Source organism: Oncorhynchus gorbuscha, linkage group LG05, assembly GCF_021184085.1.
Source record: "Oncorhynchus gorbuscha isolate QuinsamMale2020 ecotype Even-year linkage group LG05, OgorEven_v1.0, whole genome shotgun sequence".
In the NCBI taxonomy this organism is placed as follows: Eukaryota; Metazoa; Chordata; class Actinopteri; order Salmoniformes; family Salmonidae; genus Oncorhynchus; species Oncorhynchus gorbuscha.
Genome location: NC_060177.1, coordinates 44,863,097 through 44,884,737, shown reverse-complemented (window position 1 = coordinate 44,884,737; position 21,641 = coordinate 44,863,097). Strand labels below are relative to the sequence as shown.

Here is a 21,641-nt window from a genome sequence, read left to right as displayed (position 1 = left end):
GCTCTGGAGCAGGTTTTCATCAAGGATCTCTCTGTACTTTGCTCTGTTCATATTTCCCTACTAGTCTCCCAGTACCTGCTGCTGAAAAAAATCCCCACAGCATGATGCTGCCACCACCATGCTTCACCGTAGGGATGGTGCCACGTTTCCTCCAGACGTGAATCTTGGCATTCAGGCCAAAGTTCAATCTTGTTTTCATCAGACCAGAGAATCTTGTTTCTTATAGTCTGAGTGTCTTTCGGGGGCCTTTTGGCAAACTCCTCCAAACGGGCTGTTGTGCCTTTTTACTGAGGAGTGGCTTCTACCATAAAGGCCTGATTGGTGGAGTGCTGCAGAGATGGATGTCCTTCTGGAAGGTTCTCCCATCTCCACAGAGGAACTCTGGAGCTCTCTCAGAGTCACCTCCCTGACCAAGGCCCTTCTACCCATATTGCTCAGTTTGGCCGGGCTGCCAGCCCTAGGAAGAGTTTGTGGTTCCAATCTTCTTCCATTTAAGAATGATGGAGGCCACAGTATTCTTGGGGACCTTTAATGCTGCGGAAATGTTTTGGTATTCTTCAAAGTAGCCACCCTTTTCCTTGATGACAGCTTTGCACACTCTGGGTATTCTCTCAACCAGCTTCACCTGGAATGCTTTTCCAACAGTCTTGAAGGAGTTCCCACAAGCTGAGTGCTTGTTGGCTGCTTTTCCTTCACTCTGCGGTCCAACTCATCCCAAACCATCTCAATTGGGTTGAGGTCGGGTGATTGTGGAGGCCAGGTCATCTGATGCATCACTCTCCTTCTTGGTCAAATGGCCCTTACACAGCCTGGAGGTGTGTTGGGTCATTGTCCTGTTGAAAAACAAATGATAGTCCCACTAAGCGCAAACCAGATGGGATGGCGTACCGCTGCAGAATGCTGTGGTAGCCATGCTGGTTAAGTGTGCCTTGAATTCTAAATACATCACTGATGGTGTGGGTCTGCTTTGCTGGTGACACTATCACACATCCTCCTCCATGCTTCACAGTGGGAACCACACATGCAGAGATCTGCGGCGGTTGGAACCAAAAATCTCAAATTTGGACTCATCTGACCAAAGGACAGATTTCCACCGGTCTAATGTCCATTGCTCATGTTTCTTGGCCAAAGCAAGTCTCTTCTTCTTACGGTTTTCTTTAGTGGTGTTTTTTTTGCAGCAATTTAACCATTAAGGCCTAATTCACATAGTCTCCTCTGAACAGTTGATGTTGAGATGTGTCTGTTACTTGAACTCTGTGACGCATTTATTTGGGCTAAAATTTCTGAGGCTGGCAACTCTAATTAACTTATCCTCTGCAGCAGAAGTAACTCTGGGTCTTCCTTTCCTGCGGAGGTCCTCATGAGAGCCAGTTTCACCATAGCTCTTGATGATTTTTGAGACTGTTTTTTACATTTTCCGGATTGACTGACCTTCACGTCTTCAAGTAATGATGGAGTGTCATTTCTCTTTGCTTATTTGAGCTGTTCTTGACATAATATGGACTTGTTCTTTTACCAGATAGGGCTATCTTCTGTATACCCCTCTACCTTGTCACAACACCATGGAATCGCTCTAATGAAATTAAGAAGGAATGTTCAAAAATTAAATTTATAATTTTAACAATGCACGCCTGTTAATTGAATTTCATTCCAGGTGACTACCTCATGAAGCTGGTTGAGAGAAAGCCAGAGAGTGTGCAAAGTTGTCATCAAGGTGGCTGCTTTGAAGAATCTCAAATACAGAGAATGGATTTTGATTTGTTTAACACTTTTTTGGTTACTACATGATTCCATATTTGTTTTTTTCTAAGTGTTGATGTCTTCACTATTCTACAATGTATAAAGCAGTAAAAATAAAAACCCTTGAATGAGTAGGCGTGTCCAAACTTTTTGTGTGTGTGTGTGTGTGTGTGTTTAAAAATATATATATATATAAAGTACTACCTCTCTTTAGGAAAAACAGTCCTCCAACTCAATTTTTAAATATATATTCTGTTGCACACAACAGAACAGTTTAATTGCCCCTGGCAATTTAGGATTTTGTAAAATAAACAGTTTAAAGAAAAAGGCCACCACAATTCCTGGCTTACTCGACTCTCATGCAATAGGATCAATGGGCCAGGGTTCCGGTCTGTTTAGACAATTATATTTCACATATCATGAATAAATACAGGTTATTGACACTTTTCTACTATTAAGTGGGGCACTTAAATAAATAAAAAATGCTTTGTGTTGCAGACAAGATTGCTGACGAGATGCTGATTAGCACGGCGTTTCTAAAAGCAGAGGCGCAACATTACGCCTGCGAAACAGACCAGGCCCGGGTTTGAAAAGTCAATGAGAAGTGAAATATTCTTCCTTTTGGTTCATTTTCTCTCAATCTAAAGGCACAACCTAGATTCGAGCCAATGTCTTAAGTAGTTGAACATGTTATTACTTCAACCTCGTGAAAGTGACAAACTGACACGTTTTTATCTTTGTCTTAATATCAGATTGCCTTTGATTTGATGGCTTGCGCAGCTCGGAGTGAGACGACAGTTAGACCCAATGACGTGTGTCTACTCATGAGCTGTGCTACCCAATCTTGCCATGACATCGCCTACAAGTGTGATCGGGGATTTCTATTGTAGAGGCAGTTTTACCCTATCTTCTAATGCCGCGTTCACGAGTTCTGAACTCGTATTTGTCAGATTTGCAAACTGGTTGACTACAACCAGTTAGCAGGTCGAACATTTCTGAGATTCCAAGTTCTGACTAGCACTGAAACGTGGTGATACCAAATATGTTTATAATTAAACCAAGATAGACCACAGTCCGTCGTTTCAAATGGGAACAAACGAGTTATAGTGGGCAGAACACGCAAGGTAGTTAAGCACGAGCTAGCAAGATTTTATTGGTGTGTTCTAGCCCACATTTGCATATTACCGTATGGAACGCCTACTTTGAGGTGCGTGTGTGCTATAATTCAATTCGCCTTTGCACTCCAAATCAACGCAATTTTGTAAAACTTTGGTAAAAGGTTAAAGTCTACCAAACTTAGTCCACTCTCTTAACAGATTATTTTGGGAACAGGAGACTTTATTTTGAGATCAAATGTTTCACCTATGAGAACATTTGTAGAATATCGGCTAAAATCCATCTGTTCCATCCTCTTCCACCGCCGGCTACTGTGCTTCCTCTCACTACCATGTGAGTGGAAACACCAAGCGGATGCTTCACATTTATACATCCGGTGAAATATCTGTCTCATTGTTCCGTCTTTGACAATACTGTACTGTCTTTGGCATTAGCTTCCCTGAAGCAACACTAGCTGGATCCTAACCACATTAAGACTTCCGGTTTTGGGGTTTTGCCTTCAAAATAAAGGTCCGTTGTAAAAACGTTATGTGTATGACACGAAATCAATATTTTTTTTCAGCTTTGCATCGTGCATAATTTATGTAAAAACAAATTATAACTACAGTGGGGAAAATCTAAATGAAAGAGAATTGCTACTTTATATAAGATAAAGAATATAAGGTAGAGCAGAGAGAAATGGTTGGAGCATATGTAAATGAATGTCAAGAGCATAATAGCCTTCTGGTGAAGAAAAAAATAAGATACAATTACAATCATATTGATTGTATGATTCCTGTTTATTTACTGGTACTTTTGTTCAAGGATGCAATTTTTAAATGTAATGTTTAAGAAAGTCTCATCGTATTTTTGTTGTATTGCACAAACCAATTGCATTGTCCAGAAGAAATGATTGGTTGTGTCCGTAAAACCAGGATCCTGTCTACTCACTAGAGTCCCTACAGGGGAGTTTTAACAAAAAGCTAGGTCATAGCAAGTGGACTTTTTTACTGTGGTCAAACAGGTTGCATGGGCACCGGGACACTATACCACAGGAGGCTGCTGAGGGGAGAACGGCTCATAATAATGGCCGGAACGGAGCAAATGGAAGGGCCATCCATGTGTTTGATGTATTTGATACCATTCCATTAATTCCACTCCAGCCATTACCACAAGCTGGTTCTCCCCAATTAAGGTGTCATCAACCTCCTTTGCACTATACGGTAAAAATATAGCACGGTAGAGAGGGAACCTTACTACCTGTCTCAGCTTAAGCGGGGTGGAAAATACTCAATAGGGTCTCCACTAACAAAATATTTATTATTTTGAGGGGGAATACCAAGCAACACTTTGTTCTCCATAAGAATCCAAAATGTCCAGTATTTCTGTGTTCATATTTTTGGCAAATCACCGCCATAATAAGAGTTCAAAATGTACAGTATTTCTGTTTTCATATTTCTGAACAACATATGGATTCTTCAGACATTCAGAATAGTGAAAAAACATAATGAGGGCAAATAAAGCCACTCTACAAATTATGAATAACAATGTTCCCTCTAAACTGCACGCGGGCACGGGCGTACAGTAGTCCAGAGACTTCTGTGCAGCTCTCCCAGGACTGCTGCACAGAAGAAACATCAGCCCACACAGAGAAGCACAAAATTGAACTTCACTCAACTTTCTAGAACAGTGGTCACCAACCGGTTAATTGCGATGAACTGGTGGATCTCCAAGGCATTCCTAGTTTGCACACGAACAGCCGCCCGTTTGGAGTAAGAAATCATGAATGTATTTACATGTGAATTCCTTTGTTCGCAGTGGATCTCTGTCAGAACCAGCTCTGACAGAGATCCACCAGAACCAAGCAGCACGCTTGTAAGGCTCTGATTGTTCAAAAGGGGTCCCCCTCCCCCCGTCTTCTACTGTTGTTCACTCTGGAAGATGCTCCTTGGAAGATTGGCTAGCCAGCCATGCAGACAGTTCCCATTAGTGATGAAAGTAGTAGAATACAGTGATTTGAGAAGAGTTGTACTGGTCTAAATGTTCATTTCTTTACCAATCCTTTTTTGCACTCTGGTCAACAGGGATGGTTCCGTTAGGCTGACACGCTCTGACGTCACATGGGATTTGGCTACTTACTGTGCAAAGTTTATAGGAGACAAATTATATTATGGCTCCTAATATCACATTCATATATTATCAAAAATACTTTCATAATTGTTCATATTTCATATACAATGTAGAGGATGGAGACGCTGTACATGTAGTGTATATACCTTTCAAGTTACAGTATTTCATTTATGACATTTTTAAGGACATCACAAAATAACAACCCATAATGCCATTATTATTCTTTAGATCGCCACTGACCATTCTCCATGTTCTTATGTTTTGTGCATGAGGCAGAAATAATGTTGTGCGACTCGAGTTACGCCATCAGCTGGAAGACGGTGTCCCTTTTTGGTCAGTGTCAGTTGGGGAATGTTGAGAGGTGGACCCTCAGTCTGCTGCTCTCTCCCTCCGCTGAGACTGACCATCAGATGCAAGCCCAGTAAAATAAAAATAAAATGATTTAAATGTATGCTCACTCAGCTGTGCCTCACAGGTAATACAACAATGGATCTATTACTAGTGTTATCATATAGTCTACCTCAATTTTTTTATATATCATTTTTTTAAAATACCATTCAGGGCTGCTGTAGACCTATATGCAAATAGATCATTACCATATATGGATCTGTACCATTTACTTTGAACTGGACAGTAGATGTGCTTGTTTTGAGATCAAAGCGAGAGCTGCATGTAACCACGTGTGTACATTTAGTTAATATCCTTTTCTAGTTAGGGAGTTATTAGCCCAGTTATATATCATTTGTAGTCAGCAATAGGGGAGTGATTGCTTCCTACAAGAACACAAAACGTGTCCAGTTCTAGACATCTTTGAAAAGCGATGTCTAGAAACTTTTTTTTGTCTTAAATGGGCAGTGTTATATTTTGAGAGAGGCATGAGTAAGCTATGTGGCCAATAGGCAGAGGGTAGCACAATATATCTCATTCTCTGTAATAATGGTATGGGAATACAAAAAGCATTTTATTTTCAGTCACCTCCTTATCTGAAGGACAAGTGGATGAACAGGTTATTGTCAAGCCCTGCATGTCTTTTTCAAAGTCTCATGGAATTTAGGCCTACATTGAACACCACATAATGATGGTTGAATGATAGAACAGCTGTTTCTATGTTAAAATGCTATGGGATGCTTTTCCTCTATTGCTTTTTATGGTAGGCCACTGGTAGGCCCACATTACGATCAAATAGCCACAGTAGCCTACTTGGTCACTTTTAAAACAGTAACTTAAAGCAGGTACAGCCTCAGTGTTCACAGGAAATGCGCGCTGGAAGTTGCACAGAATTTTCCAACCTTCAAGTGCTCAGCAGACCAAGACCAGAACCAAGACCAAGACCAGAACCAGAACCAAGACCAAGACCAGAAACAGAACCAAGACCAAGACCAAGACCAGAACCAGAACCAGAACCAAGACCAGAACCAAGACCAGTACCAGAACCAGAACCAAGACCAGAACCAGAACCAAGACCAAGATCAAGACCAGAACCAGAACCAAGACCAGAACCAGAACCAAGACCCAGACTAGAACCAGAACCAAGACCAGAACCAGAACCAGATTCAAGACCAGAACCAGAACCAAGACCAGAACCAGAACCAAGACCAGAACCAGAACCAGAACCAAGACCAGAACCAGAACCAAGACCAGAACCAGAACCAGAACCAAGACCAGAACCAGAACAAGAACCAAGACCAAGACCAAGACCAGAACCAGAACTAGAACCAAGACCAGAACCAGAACCAAGACCAGAACCAGAACCAGAACCAAGACCAAGACCAGAACCAGAACCAAGACGAAGACCAGAATCAGAACTAGAACCAAGACCAAGACCAGAACCAGAACCAAGACCAAGACCAGAACCAGAACCAAGACCAGAACCAGAACCAAGACCAGAACCAGGACCAAGACCAGAACCAGAACCAAGACCAGAACCAGAACCAGAACCAAGACCAGAACCAGAACCAGAACCAAGACCAGAACCAAGACCAAGACCAGAACCAGAACCAGAACCAAGACCAAGACCAGAACCAGAACCAAGACCAAGACCAAGACCAGAACCAGAACCAGAACCAAGACCAGAACCAAGACCAGTACCAGAACCAGAACCAAGACCAGAACCAGAACCAAGACCAAGATCAAGACCAGAACCAGAACCAAGACCAGAACCAGAACCAAGACCAAGACTAGAACCAGAACCAAGACCAGAACCAGAACCAGATCCAAGATCAGAACCAGAACCAAGACCAGAACCAGAACCAAGACCAGAACCAGAACCAGAACCAAGACCAAGACCAGAACCAGAACCAAGACCAGAACCAGAACCAAGACCAGAACCAGAACCAAGACCAGAACCAGAACCAAGACCAGAACCAGAACCAGAAACAGAACCAAGACCAAGACCAAGACCAGAACCAGAACCAGAACCAAGACCAGAACCAGAATTAAGACCAAGACCAGAACCAGAACCAAGACCAAGACCAAGGCCAGAACCAGAACCAAGACCAGAACCAGAACCAAGACCAGAACCAGAACCAAGACCAGAACCAGAACCAGAACCAAGACGAAGACCAGAATCAGAACCAAGACCAAGACCAGAACCAGAACCAAGACCAAAACCAGAAGCAAGACCAGAACCAGGACCAAGACCAGAACCAGAACCAAGACCAGAACCAGAACCAAGGCCAGAACCAGAACCAAGACCAGAACCAGAACCAAGACCAGAACCAAGACCAGAACCAGAACCAGAACCAAGAGCAGAACCAGAACCAAGACCAGAACCAGAACCAGAACAAGAACCAAGACCAGAACCAGAACCAGCACCAGAACTAGAACCAAGACCAAGACCAGAACCAGAACCAAGACCAGAACCAGAACCAAGACCAAGATCAAGAACAGAACCAGCACCAAGACCGGAACCAGAACCAAGACCAAGACTAGAACCAGAACCAAGACCAGAACCAGAACCAGAACCAGATCCAAGATCAGAACCAGAACCAAGACCAGAACCAGAACCAAGACCAGAACCAGAACCAGAACCAAGACCAAGACCAGAACCAGAACCAAGACCAAGACCAAGACCAGAACCAGAACTAGAACCAAGACCAGAACCAGAACCAAGACCAGAACCAGAACCAGAACCAAGACCAAGACCAGAACCAGAACCAAGACGAAGACCAGAATCAGAACTAGAACCAAGACCAAGACCAGAACCAGAACCAAGACCAAGACCAGAACCAGAACCAAGACCAGAACCAGAACCAAGACCAGAACCAGGACCAAGACCAGAACCAGAACCAAGACCAGAACCAGAACCAGAACCAAGACCAGAACCAGAACCAGAACCAAGACCAGAACCAAGACCAAGACCAGAACCAGAACCAAGACCAAGACCAGAACCAGACCAAGACCAAGACCAAGACCAGAACCAGAACCAGAACCAAGACCAGAACCAAGACCAAGACTAGAACCAGAACCAAGACCAGAACCAGAACCAGATCCAAGATCAGAACCAGAACCAAGACCAGAACCAGAACCAAGACCAGAACCAGAACCAAGACCAAGACCAGAACCAGAACCAAGACCAGAACCAAGACCAGAACCAGAACCAAGACCAGAACCAGAACCAAGACCAGAACCAGAACCAGAAACAGAACCAAGACCAAGACCAAGACCAGAACCAGAACCAGAACCAAGACCAGAACCAGAATTAAGACCAAGACCAGAACCAGAACCAAGACCAAGACCAAGGCCAGAACCAGAACCAAGACCAGAACCAGAACCAAGACCAGAACCAGAACCAAGACCAGAACCAGAACCAGAACCAAGACCAGAACCAGAACCAACACCAGAACCAGAACCAAGACCAGAACCAGGACCAGAACAAGAACCAAGACCAAGACCAGAACCAGAACCAAGACGAAGACCAGAATCAGAACCAAGACCAAGACCAGAACCAGAACCAAGACCAAAACCAGAAGCAAGACCAGAACCAGGACCAAGACCAGAACCAGAACCAAGACCAGAACCAGAACCAAGACCAGAACCAGAACCAGAACCAAGACCAGAACCAAGACCAAGACCAGAACCAGAACCAAGACCAAGACCAGAAACAGAACCAAGACCAAGACCAAGACCAGAACCAGAACCAGAACCAGAACCAACACCAGAACCAGAAGCAAGACCAGAACCAAGACCAGTACCAGAACCAGAACCAAGACCAGAACCAGAACCAAGACCAAGATCAAGAACAGAACCAGCACCAAGACCGGAACCAGAACCAAGACCAAGACTAGAACCAGAACCAAGACCAGAACCAGAACCAGATCCAAGATCAGAACCAGAACCAAGAACAGAACCAGAACCAAGACCAGAACCAGAACCAGAACCAAGACCAAGACCAGAACCAGAACCAAGACCAGAACCAGAACCAGAACCAGAACAAGAACCAAGACCAGAACCAGAACCAGAACCAAGACCAGAACCAGAACCAGAACCAAGACCAAGACCAGAACCAAGACCAGAACCAGAATCAAGACCAGAACCAGAACCAAGACCAAGACCAAGGCCAGAACCAGAACCAAGACCAGAACCAGAACCAAGACCAGAACCAAGACCAGAACCAGAACCAAGACCAGAACCAGAACCAAGAACAGAACCAGAACCAGAACAAGAACCAAGACCAAGACCAGAACCAGAACCAAGACCAAGACCAGAACCAGAACCAAGACGAAGACCAGAATCAGAACTAGAACCAGAACCAAGACCAGAACCAGGACCAGAACCAAGACCAGAACCAGAACCAAGACCAGAACCAGAACCAGAACCAGAACCAAGACCAAGACCAGAACCAAGACCAAGACCAGAACCAGAACCAGAACCAAGACCAAGACCAAGGCCAGAACCAGAACCAAGACCAGAACCAGAACCAAGACCAGAACCAAGACCAGAACCAGAACCAGAACCAAGAGCAGAACCAGAACCAAGACCAGAACCAGAACCAGAACAAGAACCAAGACCAGAACCAGAACCAGCACCAGAACTAGAACCAAGACCAAGACCAGAACCAGAACCAAGACCAGAACCAGAACCAAGACCAGAACCAAGACGAAGACCAGAATCAGAACTAGAACCAAGACCAAGATCAGAACCAGAACAAAGATCAGAACCAGAACCAAGACCAGAACCAGAACCAAGACCAAGACCAGAACCAAGACCAAGACCAGAACCAGAACTAAGACCAGAACCAAGACCAGAACCAGAACCAAGACCAGAACCAGAACCAAGACCAGAACCAGAACCAAGACCAGAACCAGAACCAAGACCAGAACCAAGACCAGAACCAGAACCAAGACCAGAACCAGAACCAAGACCAGAACCAAGACGAAGACCAGAATCAGAACTAGAACCAAGACCAAGACCAGAACCAAGACCAGAACCAGAACCAGAACCAAGACCAGAACCAAGACCAAGACCAGAACCAGAACCAAGACCAAGACCAAGACCAGAACCAGAACCAGAACCAAGACCAGAACCAGAATTAAGACCAAGACTAGAACCAGAACCAGAACCAAGACCAAGGCCAGAACCAGAACCAAGACCAGAACCAGAACCAAGACCAGAACCAGAACCAAGACCAGAACCAGAACCAGAACCAAGACCAGAACCAGAACCAAGACAAAGACCAAGACCAGAACCAGAACCAATACCAGAACCAGAACCAAGACCAGTACCAGAGCCAGAACCAGAACCAAGACCAGAACCAGAACCAAGACCAAGATCAAGACCAGAACCAGAACCAGAACCAAGACCAGAACCAGAACCAAGACCAGAACCAGAACCAAGACCAGAACCAGAACCAAGACCAAGACCAGAACCAGAACCAAGACGAAGACCAGAATCAGAACTAGAACCAAGACCAAGACCAGAACCAGAAAAGACCAGAAACAGAACCAAGACCAGAAACAGAACCAAGACCAGAACCAAGACCAAGACCAGAACCAGAACAAAGACCAGAACCAGAACCAAGACCAGAACCAGAACCAAGACCAGAACCAAGAACAAGACCAAGACCAGAACCAGAACCAAGACCAGAACCAAGACCAAGACCAGAACCAAGACCAGAACCAAGACCAGAACCAGAACCAAGACCAGAACCAGAACCAGAACCAAGACCAAGACCAAGATCAGAACCAGAACCAGAACCAAGACCAGAACCAGAATTAAGACCAAGACCAGAACCAGAACCAAGAACAAAACCAAGGCCAGAACCAGAACCAGAACCAAGACCAGAACCAGAACCAATACCAGAACCAGAACCAAGACCAGAACCAGAACCAGAACCAAGACCAGAACCAGAACCAGAACCAGAACAAGAACCAAGACCAGAACCAGAACCAGAACCAAGACCAGAACCAGAACCAGAACCAAGACCAAGACCAGAACCAGAACCAAGACCAGAACCAGAATCAAGACCAGAACCAGAACCAAGACCAAGACCAAGGCCAGAACCAGAACCAAGACCAGAACCAGAACCAAGACCAGAACCAAGACCAGAACCAGAACCAGAACCAAGACCAGAACCAGAACCAAGAACAGAACCAGAACCAGAACAAGAACCAAGACCAAGACCAGAACCAGAACCAAGACCAAGACCAGAACCAGAACCAAGACGAAGACCAGAATCAGAACTAGAACCAGAACCAAGACCAGAACCAGGACCAGAACCAAGACCAGAACCAGAACCAAGACCAGAACCAGAACCAGAACCAAGACCAAGACCAGAACCAAGACCAAGACCAGAACCAGAACCAGAACCAGAACCAAGACCAAGACCAAGGCCAGAACCAGAACCAAGACCAGAACCAGAACCAAGACCAGAACCAAGACCAGAACCAGAACCAGAACCAGAACCAGAACAAGAACCAAGACCAGAACCAGAACCAGCACCAGAACTAGAACCAAGACCAAGACCAGAACCAGAACCAAGACCAGAACCAGAACCAAGACCAGAACCAGAACCAAGACGAAGACCAGAATCAGAACTAGAACCAAGACCAAGACCAGAACCAGAACAAAGATCAGAACCAGAACCAAGACCAGAACCAGAACCAAGACCAAGACCAGAACCAAGACCAAGACCAGAACCAGAACTAAGACCAGAACCAAGACCAGAACCAGAACCAAGACCAGAACCAGAACCAAGACCAGAACCAGAACCAAGACCAGAACCAAGACCAGAACCAGAACCAAGACCAGAACCAGAACCAAGACCAGAACCAAGACGAAGACCAGAATCAGAACTAGAACCAAGACCAAGACCAGAACCAGAACCAAGACCAGAACCAGAACCAAGACCAGAACCAAGACCAAGACCAGAACCAGAACCAAGACCAAGACCAAGACCAGAACCAGAACCAGAACCAAGACCAGAACCAGAATTAAGACCAAGACCAGAACCAGAACCAGAACCAAGACCAAGGCCAGAACCAGAACCAAGACCAGAACCAGAACCAAGACCAGAACCAGAATCAAGACCAGAACCAGAACCAGAACCAAGACCAGAACCAGAACCAAGACAAAGACCAAGACCAGAACCAGAACCAATACCAGAACGAGAACCAAGATCAGTACCAGAGCCAGAACCAGAACCAAGACCAGAACCAGAACCAAGATCAAGACCAGAACCAGAACCAGAACCAAGACCAGAACCAGAACCAAGACCAGAACCAGAACCAAGACCAGAACCAGAACCAACACCAGAACCAGAAGCAAGACCAGAACCAAGACCAGTACCAGAACCAGAACCAAGACCAGAACCAGAACCAAGACCAAGATCAAGAACAGAACCAGCACCAAGACCGGAACCAGAACCAAGACCAAGACTAGAACCAGAACCAAGACCAGAACCAGAACCAGATCCAAGATCAGAACCAGAACCAAGAACAGAACCAGAACCAAGACCAGAACCAGAACCAGAACCAAGACCAAGACCAGAACCAGAACCAAGACCAGAACCAGAACCAGAACCAGAACAAGAACCAAGACCAGAACCAGAACCAGAACCAAGACCAGAACCAGAACCAGAACCAAGACCAAGACCAGAACCAAGACCAGAACCAGAATCAAGACCAGAACCAGAACCAAGACCAAGACCAAGGCCAGAACCAGAACCAAGACCAGAACCAGAACCAAGACCAGAACCAAGACCAGAACCAGAACCAAGACCAGAACCAGAACCAAGAACAGAACCAGAACCAGAACAAGAACCAAGACCAAGACCAGAACCAGAACCAGAACCAAGACCAAGACCAGAACCAAGACCAAGACCAGAACCAGAACCAGAACCAAGACCAAGACCAAGGCCAGAACCAGAACCAAGACCAGAACCAGAACCAAGACCAGAACCAAGACCAGAACCAGAACCAGAACCAAGAGCCAGAACCAGAACCAAGACCAGAACCAGAACCAGAACAGAACCAGAACCAAGACCAGAACCAGAACCAGCACCAGAACTAGAACCAAGACCAAGACCAGAACCAGAACCAAGACCAGAACCAGAACCAAGACCAGAACCAAGATGAAGACCAGAATCAGAACTAGAACCAAGACCAAGATCAGAACCAGAACAAAGATCAGAACCAGAACCAAGACCAGAACCAGAACCAAGACCAAGACCAGAACCAAGACCAAGACCAGAACCAGAACTAAGACCAGAACCAAGACCAGAACCAGAACCAAGACCAGAACCAGAACCAAGACCAGAACCAGAACCAAGACCAGAACCAGAACCAAGACCAGAACCAAGACCAGAACCAGAACCAAGACCAGAACCAGAACCAAGACCAGAACCAAGACGAAGACCAGAATCAGAACTAGAACCAAGACCAAGACCAGAACCAAGACCAGAACCAGAACCAGAACCAAGACCAGAACCAAGACCAAGACCAGAACCAGAACCAAGACCAAGACCAAGACCAGAACCAGAACCAGAACCAAGACCAGAACCAGAATTAAGACCAAGACTAGAACCAGAACCAGAACCAAGACCAAGGCCAGAACCAGAACCAAGACCAGAACCAGAACCAAGACCAGAACCAGAACCAAGACCAGAACCAGAACCAGAACCAAGACCAGAACCAGAACCAAGACAAAGACCAAGACCAGAACCAGAACCAATACCAGAACCAGAACCAAGACCAGTACCAGAGCCAGAACCAGAACCAAGACCAGAACCAGAACCAAGACCAAGATCAAGACCAGAACCAGAACCAGAACCAAGACCAGAACCAGAACCAAGACCAGAACCAGAACCAAGACCAAGATCAAGACCAGAACCAGAACCAGAACCAAGACCAGAACCAGAACCAAGACCAGAACCAGAACCAAGACCAGAACCAGAACCAAGACCAAGACCAGAACCAGAACCAAGACCAGAAACAGAACCAAGACCAGAACCAAGACCAAGACCAGAACCAGAACAAAGACCAGAACCAGAACCAAGACCAGAACCAGAACCAAGACCAGAACCAAGAACAAGACCAAGACCAGAACCAGAACCAAGACCAGAACCAAGACCAAGACCAGAACCAAGACCAGAACCAAGACCAGAACCAGAACCAAGACCAGAACCAGAACCAGAACCAAGACCAAGACCAAGATCAGAACCAGAACCAGAACCAAGACCAGAACCAGAATTAAGACCAAGACCAGAACCAGAACCAAGAACAAAACCAAGGCCAGAACCAGAACCAGAACCAAGACCAGAACCAGAACCAATACCAGAACCAGAACCAAGACCAGAACCAGAACCAGAACCAAGACCAGAACCAGAACCAGAACCAGAACAAGAACCAAGACCAGAACCAGAACCAGAACCAAGACCAGAACCAGAACCAAGACCAAGACCAGAACCAGAACCAAGACCAGAACCAGAATCAAGACCAGAACCAGAACCAAGACCAAGACCAAGGCCAGAACCAGAACCAAGACCAGAACCAGAACCAAGACCAGAACCAAGACCAGAACCAGAACCAGAACCAAGACCAGAACCAGAACCAAGAACCAAGAACAGAACCAGAACCAGAACAAGAACCAAGACCAAGACCAGAACCAGAACCAAGACCAAGACCAGAACCAGAACCAAGACGAAGACCAGAATCAGAACTAGAACCAGAACCAAGACCAGAACCAGGACCAGAACCAAGACCAGAACCAGAACCAAGACCAGAACCAGAACCAGAACCAAGACCAAGACCAGAACCAAGACCAAGACCAGAACCAGAACCAGAACCAGAACCAAGACCAAGACCAAGGCCAGAACCAGAACCAAGACCAGAACCAGAACCAAGACCAGAACCAAGACCAGAACCAGAACCAGAACCAGAACCAGAACAAGAACCAAGACCAGAACCAGAACCAGCACCAGAACTAGAACCAAGACCAAGACCAGAACCAGAACCAGAACCAGAACCAAGACCAGAACCAGAATTAAGACCAAGACCAGAACCAGAACCAGAACCAAGACCAAGGCCAGAACCAGAACCAAGACCAGAACCAGAACCAAGACCAGAACCAGAATCAAGACCAGAACCAGAACCAGAACCAAGACCAGAACCAGAACCAAGACAAAGACCAAGACCAGAACCAGAACCAATACCAGAACGAGAACCAAGATCAGTACCAGAGCCAGAACCAGAACCAAGACCAGAACCAGAACCAAGATCAAGACCAGAACCAGAACCAGAACCAAGACCAGAACCAGAACCAAGACCAGAACCAGAACCAAGACCAGAACCAGAACCAAGACCAGAACCAGAACCAAGACCAAGACCAGAACCAGAACCAAGACCAAGACGAAGACCAGAATCAGAACTAGAACCAAGACCAAGACCAGAACCAGAACCAAGACCAAGACCAGAACCAGAACCAAGACCAGAACCAGAACCAAGACCAGAACCAGGACCAAGACCAGAACCAGAACCAAGACCAGAACCAGAACCAGAACCAAGACCAGAACCAGAACCAGAACCAGAAAAAAGACCAGAACCAAGACCAAGACCAGAACCAGAACCAGAACCAAGACCAAGACCAGAACCAGAACCAAGACCAGAACCAGAACCAAGACCAGAACCAGAACCAAGACCAGAACCAGAACCAAGACCAAGACCAGAACCAGAACCAAGACGAAGACCAGAATCAGAACTAGAACCAAGACCAAGACCAGAACCAGAACCAAGACCAAGACCAGAACCAGAACCAAGACCAGAACCAGAACCAAGACCAGAACCAGGACCAAGACCAGAACCAGAACCAAGACCAGAACCAGAACCAGAACCAAGACCAGAACCAGAACCAGAACCAGAACCAAGACCAGAACCAAGACCAAGACCAGAACCAGAACCAGAACCAAGACCAAGACCAGAACCAGAACCAAGACCAAGACCAAGACCAGAACCAGAACCAGAACCAAGACCAGAACCAAGACCAGTACCAGAACCAGAACCAAGACCAGAACCAGAACCAAGACCAAGATCAAGACCAGAACCAGAACCAAGACCAGAACCAGAACCAAGACCAAGACTAGAACCAGAACCAAGACCAGAACCAGAACCAGATCCAAGATCAGAACCAGAACCAAGACCAGAACCAGAACCAAGACCAGAACCAGAACCAGAACCAAGACCAAGACCAGAACCAGAACCAAGACCAGAACCAAGACCAGAACCAGAACCAAGACCAGAACCAGAACCAAGACCAGAACCAGAACCAGAAACAGAACCAAGACCAAGACCAAGACCAGAACCAGAACCAGAACCAAGACCAGAACCAGAATTAAGACCAAGACCAGAACCAGAACCAAGACCAAGACCAAGGCCAGAACCAGAACCAAGACCAGAACCAGAACCAAGACCAGAACCAGAACCAAGACCAGAACCAGAACCAGAACCAAGACGAAGACCAGAATCAGAACCAAGACCAAGACCAGAACCAGAACCAAGACCAAAACCAGAAGCAAGACCAGAACCAGGACCAAGACCAGAACCAGAACCAAGACCAGAACCAAGGCCAGAACCAGAACCAAGACCAGAACCAGAACCAAGACCAGAACCAAGACCAGAACCAGAACCAGAACCAAGAGCAGAACCAGAACCAAGACCAGAACCAGAACCAGAACAAGAACCAAGACCAGAACCAGAACCAGCACCAGAACTAGAACCAAGACCAAGACCAGAACCAGAACCAAGACCAGAACCAGAACCAAGACCAAGATCAAGAACAGAACCAGCACCAAGACCGGAACCAGAACCAAGACCAAGACTAGAACCAGAACCAAGACCAGAACCAGAACCAGAACCAGATCCAAGATGAGAACCAGAACCAAGACCAGAACCAGAACCAAGACCAGAACCAGAACCAGAACCAAGACCAAGACCAGAACCAGAACCAAGACCAAGACCAAGACCAGAACCAGAACTAGAACCAAGACCAGAACCAGAACCAAGACCAGAACCAGAACCAGAACCAAGACCAAGACCAGAACCAGAACCAAGACGAAGACCAGAATCAGAACTAGAACCAAGACCAAGACCAGAACCAGAACCAAGACCAAGACCAGAACCAGAACCAAGACCAGAACCAGAACCAAGACCAGAACCAGGACCAAGACCAGAACCAGAACCAAGACCAGAACCAGAACCAGAACCAGAACCAAGACCAGAACCAGAACCAGAACCAAGACCAGAACCAAGACCAAGACCAGAACCAGAACCAAGACCAAGACCAGAACCAGAACCAAGACCAAGACCAAGACCAGAACCAGAACCAGAACCAAGACCAGAACCAAGACCAGTACCAGAACCAGAACCAAGACCAGAACCAGAACCAAGACCAAGATCAAGACCAGAACCAGAACCAAGACCAGAACCAGAACCAAGACCAAGACTAGAACCAGAACCAAGACCAGAACCAGAACCAGATCCAAGATCAGAACCAGAACCAAGACCAGAACCAGAACCAAGACCAGAACCAGAACCAAGACCAAGACCAGAACCAGAACCAAGACCAGAACCAAGACCAGAACCAGAACCAAGACCAGAACCAGAACCAAGACCAGAACCAGAACCAGAACCAGAAACAGAACCAAGACCAAGACCAGAACCAGAACCAGAACCAAGACCAGAACCAGAATTAAGACCAAGACCAGAACCAGAACCAAGACCAAGACCAAGGCCAGAACCAGAACCAAGACCAGAACCAGAACCAGAACCAAGACCAGAACCAGAACCAAGACCAGAACCAGAACCAGAACCAAGACCAGAACCAGAACCAACACCAGAACCAGAACCAAGACCAGAACCAGGACCAGAACAAGAACCAAGACCAAGACCAGAACCAGAACCAAGACGAAGACCAGAATCAGAACCAAGACCAAGACCAGAACCAGAACCAAGACCAAAACCAGAAGCAAGACCAGAACCAGGACCAAGACCAGAACCAGAACCAGAACCAAGACCAGAACCAGAACCAAGACCAAGACCAGAACCAGAACCAAGACGAAGACCAGAATCAGAACTAGAACCAAGACCAAGACCAGAACCAGAACAAAGACCAGAACCAGAACCAAGACCAGAACCAGAACCAAGACCAGAACCAAGACCAAGACCAGAACCAGAACCAAGACCAAGACTAGAACCAGAACCAAGACCAGAACCAGAACCAGATCCAAGACCAGAACCAGAACCAGAACCAAGACCAGAACCAGAACCAGAACCAAGACCAGAACCAGAACCAAGACCAAGACCAGAACCAGAACCAAGACCAGAACCAAGACCAAGACCAGAACAAGAACCAAGACCAGTACCAGAGCCAGAACCAGAACCAAGACCAGAACCAGAACCAAGACCAAGACCAGAACCAGAACCAAGACAAAGACCAAGACCAGAACCAGAACCAATACCAATACCAGAACCAGAACCAAGACCAGTACCAGAACCAGAACCAAGACAGGAACCAGAACCAAGACCAAGATCAAGACCAGAACCAGAACCAAGACCAGAACCAGAACCAGAACCAAGACCAAGACTAGAACCAGAACCAAGACCAAGACCAGAACCAAGACCAAGACCAGAACCAGAACCAAGACCAGAACCAGAACCAAGACCAGAACCAGAACCAAGACCAAGACCAAGACCAGAACCAGAGAAAAGATCAGAACCAGAACCAGAACCAAGACCAGAACCAGAACCAGAACCAAGACCAAGACCAAGACCAGAACCAGAACCAAGACCAGAACCAAGACCAAGACCAGAACCAGAACCAAGACCAGAACCAAGACCAGAACCAGAACCAAGACCAGAACCAGAACCAAGACCAAGACCAAGACCAGAACCAGAACCAGAACCAGAACCAAGACCAAGACTAGAACCAGAACCAAGACCAAGACCAGAACCAGAACCAAGACCAAGACCAGAACCAGAACCAAGACCAGAACCAGAACCAAGACCAGAACCAGAACCAAGACCAAGACCAAGACCAGAACCAGAGAAAAGATCAGAACCAGAACCAGAACCAGAACCAAGACCAGAACCAGAACCAGAACCAGAACCAAGACCAGAACCAGAACCAGAACCAGAACCAAGACCAGAACCAAGACCAAGACCAGAACCAGAACCAAGACCAGAACCAAGACCAGAACCAGAACCAAGACCAGAACCAGAACCAAGACCAAGACCAAGACCAGAACCAGAACCAGAACCAAGACCAGAACCAGAATTAAGACCAAGACCAGAACCAGAACCAAGACCAAGACCAAGGCCAGAACCAGAACCAAGACCAGAACCAGAACCAAGACCAGAACCAGAACCAAGACCAGAACCAGAACCAGAACCAAGTCCAGAACCAGAACCAAGACAAAGACCAAGACCAGAACCAGAACCAATACCAATACCAATACCAATACCAGAACCAGAACCAAGACCAGTACCAGAACCAGAACCAAGACCAGAACCAGAACCAAGACCAAGACCAGAACCAGAACCAAGACCAAGACCAGAACCAGAACCAAGACCAGAACCAGAACCAAGACCAGAACCAGAACCAAGACCAAGACCAAGACCAGAACCAGAGAAAAGACCAGAACCAGAACCAGAACCAAGACCAGAACCAGAACCAGAACCAGAACCAAGACCAAGACCAAGACCAAGACCAGAACCAGAACCAAGACCAGAACCAAGACCAAGACCAGAACCAGAACCAAGACCAGAACCAAGACCAGAACCAGAACCAGAACCAAGACCAGAACCAGAACCAAGACCAAGACCAAGACCAGAACCAGAACCAGAACCAAGACCAGAACCAGAATTAAGACCAAGACCAGAACCAGAACCAAGACCAAGACCAAGGCCAGAACCAGAACCAAGACCAGAACCAAGACCAGAACCAGAACCAAGACCAGAACCAGAACCAAGACCAGAACCAGAACCAAGACAAAGACCAAGACCAGAACCAGAACCAATACCAATACCAGAACCAGAACCAAGACCAGTACCAGAACCAGAACCAGAACCAAGACCAGAACCAGAACCAAGACCAAGATCAAGACCAGAACCAGAACCAAGACCAGAACCAGAACCAGAACCAAGACCAAGACTAGAACCAGAACCAAGACCAGAACCAGATCCAAGACCAGAACCAGAACCAAGACCAAGACCAGAAACAGAACCAAGACCAAGAACAGAACCAGAACCAATACCAGAACCACAACCAAGACCAGAACCAGAACCAAGACCAAGACCAAGACCAGAACCAGAGAAAAGACCAGAACCAGAACCAGAACCAAGACCAGAACCAGAACCAGAACCAAGACCAAGACCAGAACCAGAACCAAGACCAGAACCAGAACCAGAACCAGAACCAGAACCAAGACCAGAACCAGAACCAGAACCAGAACCAAGACCAAGACCAAGATCAGAACCAGAACCAGAACCAAGACCAGAACCAGAATTAAGACCAAGACCAGAACCAGAACCAAGAACAAAACCAAGGCCAGAACCAGAACCAGAACCAAGACCAGAACCAGAACCAGAACCAATACCAGAACCAGAACCAAGACCAGAACCAGAACCAGAACCAAGACCAGAACCAGAACCAGAACCAGAACAAGAACCAAGACCAGAACCAGAACCAGAACCAAGACCAGAACCAGAACCAGAACCAGAACCAAGACCAAGACCAGAACCAGAACCAAGACCAGAACCAGAATCAAGACCAGAACCAGAACCAAGACCAAGACCAAGGCCAGAACCAGAACCAAGACCAGAACCAGAACCAAGACCAGAACCAAGACCAGAACCAGAACCAGAACCAAGACCAGAACCAGAACCAAGAACAGAACCAGAACCAGAACAAGAACCAAGACCAAGACCAGAACCAGAACCAAGACCAAGACCAGAACCAGAACCAAGACGAAGACCAGAATCAGAACTAGAACCAGAACCAAGACCAGAACCAGGACCAGAACCAAGACCAGAACCAGAACCAAGACCAGAACCAGAACCAGAACCAAGACCAAGACCAGAACCAAGACCAAGACCAGAACCAGAACCAGAACCAGAACCAGAACCAAGACCAAGACCAAGGCCAGAACCAGAACCAAGACCAGAACCAGAACCAAGACCAGAACCAAG

General features: G+C 46.6%; 4 protein-coding genes and 1 pseudogene across 4 annotated transcripts; all 5 read left to right on the top strand.

Moving 5' to 3' along the window:
* Positions 1–6,839: 6,839 nt before the first annotated feature.
* LOC124035124 (vegetative cell wall protein gp1-like) lies at positions 6,840–8,153 on the top strand (the record flags this gene model as incomplete). The annotated part of the gene is made up of 2 exons (XM_046348543.1): positions 6,840–7,708; positions 7,895–8,153. Coding segments are annotated over 2 exons (1,128 nt in total), but the record flags the coding sequence as incomplete, so codon positions are not given.
* Positions 8,154–8,359: 206 nt separating this feature from the next.
* Positions 8,360–10,624, top strand: LOC124035123 (cell surface glycoprotein 1-like; the record flags this gene model as incomplete). The annotated part of the gene is made up of 2 exons (XM_046348542.1): positions 8,360–9,906; positions 10,225–10,624. Coding segments are annotated over 2 exons (1,947 nt in total), but the record flags the coding sequence as incomplete, so codon positions are not given.
* A 1,036-nt stretch (positions 10,625–11,660) lies between these two features.
* Positions 11,661–13,310, top strand: LOC124035125 (cell surface glycoprotein 1-like; the record flags this gene model as incomplete). The annotated part of the gene is made up of 3 exons (XM_046348544.1): positions 11,661–11,874; positions 12,037–12,528; positions 12,901–13,310. Coding segments are annotated over 3 exons (1,116 nt in total), but the record flags the coding sequence as incomplete, so codon positions are not given.
* A 420-nt stretch (positions 13,311–13,730) lies between these two features.
* LOC124034881 lies at positions 13,731–20,013 on the top strand (annotated as a pseudogene).
* Positions 20,014–20,223: 210 nt separating this feature from the next.
* On the top strand, positions 20,224–21,621 carry LOC124035121 (vegetative cell wall protein gp1-like; the record flags this gene model as incomplete). Its single annotated transcript, XM_046348541.1, has 2 exons — positions 20,224–20,434; positions 20,717–21,621. Coding segments are annotated over 2 exons (1,116 nt in total), but the record flags the coding sequence as incomplete, so codon positions are not given.
* Between the last annotated feature and the right edge of the window lie 20 nt (positions 21,622–21,641).